Source organism: Cucumis sativus, assembly GCF_000004075.3.
Source record: "Cucumis sativus mitochondrion chromosome 1, complete sequence".
In the NCBI taxonomy this organism is placed as follows: Eukaryota; Viridiplantae; Streptophyta; class Magnoliopsida; order Cucurbitales; family Cucurbitaceae; genus Cucumis; species Cucumis sativus.
The window spans coordinates 450,001-457,500 of NC_016005.1; the positions used below are offsets into that span (position 1 = coordinate 450,001).

At 44.3% G+C, this 7,500-nt stretch overlaps 1 protein-coding gene and 1 non-coding gene across 2 annotated transcripts in view; both read right to left on the reverse strand.

The window, feature by feature from the left end:
* The window catches only part of ccmFn (cytochrome c biogenesis FN), a 1,722-nt gene extending 1,052 nt beyond the window's left edge, over window positions 1-670 (reverse strand). The window contains 1 exon segment of the mRNA in view: window positions 1-670. This exon segment is cut by the window's left edge and continues 1,052 nt beyond it. Coding sequence (YP_004849326.1) covers window positions 1-670 — 670 coding nt within the window.
* Window positions 671-5,745: 5,075 nt separating this feature from the next.
* On the reverse strand, window positions 5,746-5,819 carry trnfM-CAU. Its single transcript has one exon. It is a non-coding gene; the product is annotated as a tRNA-Met (tRNA).
* Window positions 5,820-7,500: the final 1,681 nt, after the last annotated feature.

Consider the following 7,500-nt stretch of genomic DNA (forward strand, 5'->3'; position numbering starts at 1 on the left):
GAGTTCCGTCAATCCGCTCTTCATCGATAGACGAAGCTCTCTCTTTATCATCTCGTGCCAGATGCAAGAAAGGATGAGTCCTTTTTCCTTCTCTAGAACCACGGGAGCGCCGGGAGCCCAGAGGAGGAAAGCTCATTTTCGGGTAAAGCGGCGCATAAAAAAGGGCTGGCCCGTCAAAAGTCCGGTTCCTTCGCGAACGAAGTTCAGAATCAACAAGGGTTCGTAGAACGAAGGGAGTGTACAACTGGGCCCCACTTTCTTGTTCGTAACGAGGGAGATCTCGAATGGGGTTCTTCACGAAGTTCGAAAGAAAGGAATAAAAAAGACTTTCTCTATGGCCTCCTCGTTTTGAGACATTATGGCTTTGGGGTCGACCCCGGTAAGAAAGAAGGAATCCATAAAAACTTGGGATCCGACACCATGATAAAATACTACCCTCATGATTAGACCATGTCCCTGAGATTTGATAAAAGAAAGGTGCATTCGCGGTTAATACGTTGTAATTGGATAAGTTATTAGGAATATGACGGAACGAAAGACCAAAGAAAGAAAGAAGAATAAACCAAAATGCAGGTGCTGCACCAAACGCTGGTGGTTCTTTCTTCTTGTAAGTGAATGCAACGAAAAGACCGGGAAATAAGGAATAATGAAAGAATTCATATATGGTCGTGCTCATTTCCAAATTTCTGCTTTGTTATTCCCATCATCCGGTAACCACAGGATGATCCACAAGAAAGGTGGCAGGATTCGAACCTATGGCCGGCCCGCCCCTGACCTATAGTCAATGATTAGGGTTAGTGGAATGAATGAGTCCTCCTAAAGAAATAGGATTAAGACTCCTCTCAAATTCTTTGAGCCTCTGTACCCGAAAGAGATGGGCTGCCCTACCCAGCGCGTAACCTTTCGGGGTTTGGCTTCTGCTTATGCCATTACCAATCGCGGGTAACCCCCGGCCCTGACCTAATAAGAACCATTATCCTTATGACCAAAGAAGGACCAGCTTACTGACTTCTCGAGCGAGAGTTCCACGATCCCGACCAGCAACTGAAAAGAAAAGAAGGGGCATCCAAGCTTGCCCAACCTATACAAGGGGCTTGGAGATCGAGGGTTTTCTGGGGGATCAAGTCTTTCCAGGTTGGATTTGAAAAAGAAAATAGGACTCGTCTTCTACTTTCAGTGGATCACCTTGTGAATTGAGGTCTAAATAGAATGAATGAGTTGTCCGAGGCTTCAATGAACAAGGCTAGGTTTGGAGGAAGCAAGCGGTGCTTTTTTTCCTTGGCTTATCGACGTATGCCCATTCCTCCTTTGATGACTCCCAGTAGAGAAAGCCTCAATTTGCCGATGTGGATTTCAAGGAAGTTGGGGATAGACATAGATCCTTCCGCCTATCCGGAGTCTTGGAAAGAAAGAAATTTGCTCTTTTTTCCCAGAAAGCTAAATAGAATTTTGACTTCGATCTAGTTTCACTTTCTCTGATAGTGAATTCCATCCGTCCGAAGGTTCAAAGTTCGGTTAATTACGGATAGTCCTACTTCGGTTAATTACGGATAGTCCGACTTCGGTTAATTACGGATGGTCCTACTTCCATATGGATAGTCCTACGGATAAGAATCCTCCGGACTCCGGACGTAGGATAAATCCTGCGGACTGCTTCGGTTAATTACGGATGGTCCTACGGATAAATCCTCCGGACTACTTCCATATGGATAGTCCTCCGGATAAGAATCCTGCGGACTCCGGACCCTGGACCTTTCTTTGGCACTCCGGACCGGTAAAAGATAATAAGTTGGGCTACTAGGCATATTGCATTTATGCTATTCCCCCCGGTATTTGAAATTCTGATCTTGGTAATCTCGTCTATATTAGAGTTCCCAGAGTCTCAGTTCTTACTGAACTTACTAATAGTTAGTGACTTGTAATAGAGCGTCTATTCTGATTTACAGGGAGTCTCCTTTAATCTGATTCTTAGCTCGGCTTAGCCTGCATGCGGATCTCACGGATTGATCTTACTAAAGATCTCTCTTCGGAAAGAGATCATACGCGGAATAGACTCGCCCGGCCCCTTTATTCCCTTGAGTGACCTCGGTAACAGATCTTTCTTCTGTCTTTATTAAGACTGATTCAATTCCCTCATAACGAAGAATCCGATAAGGCGAATAAGCCTACTCATTTGGGAAACTTCTACCAGTCTTCATCCTTGTCCCTCCTTTTGATTTCGAGATCTCGCCTTCTTTTGCTTGAATGTGAATGAAGGACATTAGAAAAGCGGGTTTATTCAAGTTTCATAACTTTCTTTTCAGAAATGGGACATTCAAAGTCAATTAAGTTGGCCAGAGAGATAGCAGCCTGTCGAGCGGCTTGCTTCGCTCTAAATCAGTAAAGAAGGTTTCCGATTGAGCGCCCTTCCCCCTCTCCCCTCTCAGCACTAAGTTAGGGTGTGCGGTTAGCAAGGTCTAAGATCTCTCCAGGGTCACTATTAGGTTTCTGCTCGTATGAGACGTTATGAGGCAAATGCTGACAAGATCCTGGATCTAGATGTGACTCGATTTGACTCTGTATTCCACGTGCACTGGGGAAATTGGATGCAGGGTCAAGCCGCAAGCTGGGAAGGATCCATTTCGCCAACTACATCCGGGACGAGGGCAGCTGAATCAGCCTCTGCCTCTCGCTTTACTCTTTTCTTCTATCCGCAATATTCTTTGCACCTTTGCTTCCTACTTTCTTTATTGGTTAATCTGGGGCTTCTTCCTCAAGGATTCAGCCGACTCGAACCTTTCGTCCTCTCTTTTCCTTCGGGTAGGGTCGAGCGGGAGCTAACCTGTCTGCCTCTGTGCGAGATGGGTCGAGTGCCTCGTCCGTCTTGTGCGAGATGGAATGTCTTAGTTATGGACTCTTAAGGAAGAAAGGCCTTCTCTGATTGAGAAAGAAAGAATGCGGAAAAGGAGCGGTTGAACGGAGAGATGAGCCAGCAGAACGATTTACATAAAGAAATGAACAAAGAAGGCAGGCAATGAGGAAGAAAGAGTAAGCTCGCGAAAGGAAGCCCTATCCATGAATTTCAGGCGGGAAGTAGCAAGCGAGAGGAAGGAAGCCCACGCTATAGGAAGTTAGTAGCTCGACTGGAAAGCCCACTCCGCGGTCTTAGTAGCTCTTCTGGAAAGGATCGGAAGGGAACCCCACCGAAGCCCCCGCCCGGATTTACCGCCTCAATGAACAAGAGGAGGTCGGCAGAAGCGAGACCGCTACGTGGCTTTCTTTCTTTGTCGGCTCTTTCTGTTCTTGCTGCAGAAAAAGAAGTAGCTGTGGAAGCTCTTTCATAGGTTTCCTTCTGAAAGGTAATGAAACTAAAGTATCCCTTTCGCGGGCGACGAAGGAGCATTCCTTAGGGTTTGCTTTGCGACGCAATATTCTTTGCGCCTCTCTTTCTCTCTGCTCCTTTGGAGTCTTACCGCTCCGTCTTCTCGGAGGCTTCAAGAAAATCGTAACTTGTAGAAAGGCTTTAAGAACTTGAAAGACAGCTTATTCTTAGCCAAGAACGGGGCTGAGAATCGCCAAGATGACTTGATAAAGTACTTACAAAGAGAAAGCCTATGTTCATATCTGATTATGACTTTCGCGGGCGACGAAGGATTCTTCCTTAATCCTTTCAAAATTCCGCTGATCTTTTCTCAATCGCATATTTTTTTGCGCCTCTTTCTCTCTGCGAATGAAATCAGATTATATTAATTAGAAAGATATAAGTCGATAATCAGAACTCTTTTTTCTTCTCTATCTTCTTCTATTGATCTATATCTTTCCTTATCAATGATCTTTGCTCCGAAAGAGGTGAAAAGAATATTGCGAGATCCAAAAACAAGGTGAAAAGAATATATATAATATTGCGTTGATGATGAGAGGCTCTTTTATTTGGATGGATGGAGGAGAGGCTCAATGAACATCCATAAATAAAGGGATCTTGTCTTAGAAATAAAGAAAGCACTTCTAATGGGCAATATTCTTTGCGCCTCCGTTTTAGAGTCCTTCCATATGGATAGTCCTCCTTCTAATGGATAGTCCTACGGATAAGAATCCTGGACCTTTCTTTGGCCCTGCGGACGTAGGACTGCGGACTGCGGACGTAGGACTACTTCCCTCCATATGGATGGTCCTACGGATAAATCCTCCGGACTGGTCCGAAGGTTCCATAAGACAGGGATATTGATAGTTGCGTCGGTTCATTTTTGCTCCGTCCGCGAAAAAGTCATGAGAAATCGTCCCTATTCAGAGCATCTTCCTAGCCTTTGTTTATGAGCTGGGAGCATTTGCATTTCTCTGAATCCAGCAGTGAGAATGGCCGTCGTTGACTTCCAAGAACTCATCCTTATATCACTGGAAATCGCCCGCTCCGTGGGTGTGTCCTATCCTTCTTGTGTGTGCTTGTACTCGCCAAGCGTAGGATATTTGCAAGGGTATCGATCGTCTGGTACAATTACCATCTAATTTGCACCCTTTCTACTCTACCTGCGGTAAGGAATTGAGTCCTTCGGACAGGTAGCGGTTTCACTCAATTAACTGGTCTCCTTTCTGACTCGATTTGTGATTTGACTCTGTATTCCAGGAATCTTTCTTGAAATAGAGAGAGATTGAATTACGTTTCGGGCATTCTCTTTAAAGACGGAAGGAGACCTACGGGGTTCGCCAGACGGGAGAGAGTCATCCCTTGTTTTGAAGCTGAAGAATCAAAAAGGTAATGAACAAAGGTATCCGTGCCGAGAGGGGCGAAGCTCGTGCAAGAAAGGACGGAGAGGGTGCTTTGTCCGAATTCAATGTCTGAAAAGCCTAACCCTTAACCTTCGGTAAAAGAAAATTACCCGCTCGTATTCTCTTTTCATAAGTACGAGAAGATCACATCCAGAAGCGAAAAAGAAGAGGATGAGGGATCAGTCTATGAAAGGAAGAATGATCTCTACGCGGATCTCCGTTACTGCAAGGAGGGCTATCGACGAAGAAGATTTTGACTCTTTGAGGAGTCCCATCTTAGTGGAATTGAAGCTCGCAGAGGAAGCCATCCTGAGGCGATAAGTTCTTGCTGCAGTTGCAGAGGCTTTTTACTTCGATCATAGGCTAAGCAAGGGTACATCTACATCTGCCCTCTTTCATTCTATCTTTCCGCCTCATGAAAGATGTTACGAATGAGACCTTGATCTCTTGAATTAGTCGGAAAGTGATCCATGAGGCGCAAAGAATATTGCACTCAATTCCCGCGAATTTTCAAACTAGTGGTAAATCTGAATGATGAAATAATAGAAGATGATCAGTCCTCCGGACTATCCATATGAATAGAATGAATATTGAATTGAGAAATGACTGTTGACTCTTTTCTTTCTCTCAATTTCTGTCTGAATCTAAGGCCAGGGCCCATTATCTCGGCTGGTCCACGTATGCTTAGTCAAATTGGATAAGAGTGCGAAGCGATAAAGAGAAAGGTGGCAAGGCTGAATGGGACTCCCACGTAGCGGCAAGATCTCTCTTAAAGATCATAATCTATGAGAAATAGATGTATTAATTCTTTCGCGGAGTGCAATCGGGTAAAGCACTTGTGAATTACTAATGCGGGCAGGAATCCTGAAATTCAGGTAGTAGGGAAATTCTTTGATAGGATCCTCTGTGACTCAAGCAAAGAAGAAGAGGGTTTGAAGTGGTCGAAATAAGAAAGAATTCTTTCAAAGTACCACCGATACAAAAAATGCATCTCAAGTTCTTAGGCGGGGACAGGATTCGAACCTGCAGTCTTCAGGTCATGGGCCTGATGAGTCGACCAATTCCTCTACCCCGCTTCTGACCCGCTCCGTGGGCTTGAAAGCCCTCATATATTCCGACTGATTTATTCCATATAGCCTTGGACTGCTAACCTCTGCGGTCAGTCCTTCGGACCAGATGCGCGAAGAAGAAAAATCAGGCGCGGGTGCAGATAGGCTCGGCTTTCTACCCACTCCTTCGGTTAATTACGGATAGTCCTCCTTCCTTCCATATGGATGGTCCTACGGATAAATCACCTGGACCTTTCTTTGGCCCTGCGGACTGCGGACGTAGGACGTAGGACTTCTTCTTCTTTAAAAAGAAGGGTCCAGGTGACCGTCCTTCGCAAATTCTTTGCGCCTAACTACGGGTGCAAAGAATATTGCGGAGAAAAGAAAGATTATCCTTTTCAGGCTCTTTTCATGATCGGAGCAAAGAATATTGCGGAAAAGAAGAAAGGAGTGCAACTGATTAATTCCATTGAGTAGGCCGAAGGACTTGAAACCTCAAAATAATACTGAAAGCCTATGGAGAAGGAGTAAAGGAGGGAGCGGAAACTTCAGCATTACTAGTCAGCCTCATAATATAGAAGATGAAAGTAGCTACGTAGTTCTCTTTTCTTCTTTTTATACTTTCAGTGGATAGTCGGACTCCCATAACCTTTTCCGCCTATCGAGCCTTTGTCCTTGAATTCTGCTTTTTCTTCCTTTCAATGAAAACCGCGGAGCCATAAGTTTGAGTTCCATGAATGAGTCCCCAGATCCAAGGCGAAGGACTAGTCTCGCAATATTCTTTGCACCTCCTTCAGCATAATCTATTCAATGCGCCTGTCTGTCCTTCGGACCTGTCCTCCGGTTCAAAGAAGATTTCCAAGACTTCCAGGTGCGAAGCAGCTCGCCGACGATTAGATAGGGGGAGAGGATCAATGAAATTGGATGAGAAAGATTAGACAGACGAAGGACTATCTCTTATTTGAATCATATTGAATAAGAAGAAGACTTGTAGTAAAGAAAAGAAGAATGAACTCATTAACGAGAATGAAAGAAGCTCAAAATCAAGCTCCAGATCAAAGAAGCAGAGCACAATATCCCTGTCTTATGGAACCTGCTTTCGTCTTCCGATAATAGAAAACCACTAAACCTTCTACCTACGTCTTCCTTTAAGCTAGATTTTTGAGGTTAAGACTGAGAAGGAGCTCTTTCTTTGCACTCCGCGAAGCTCATAAGAAGAAAGATCAATTCACATCCATAAAGAAAGAGTGAGGAAGATAGAGAGAAAGAGTCAGACCTATACGAACTCTAGTCCACTCATTAACGATAATAAAGTCAAGAAAAGAGAGCTCATTAACGCAAAGATACACAGGCTGAATGAAATTTGAGATTCAGAGGAGGAAAGAATATTGCGGAAAAGAAGAAAGGCTCTTTTCATATTGAGAATATTGCGGAGTCTCATCTGGACCTTTGTTTTTGGAGCGTAGCGGTTTGAATAGAAAGGAAGAAATCTCATATCAAAACCTACTACGCGTCCGGACGGGAGAGAGATTTTACAGTGGGAAAGCGTGAAATCGAAAGGAGTCAACGGGTTCGCACTTTCATGAAGATTTCATGCATTGCAAGAATGAATTGCTTTGTGCCTTAATTCAGGCGAACTCCTTGTGGTTTTCATTCTTTCTTAATGAGAAGATTAAGTAATTGTTCCACGCAGGGAATGAGTTAACAG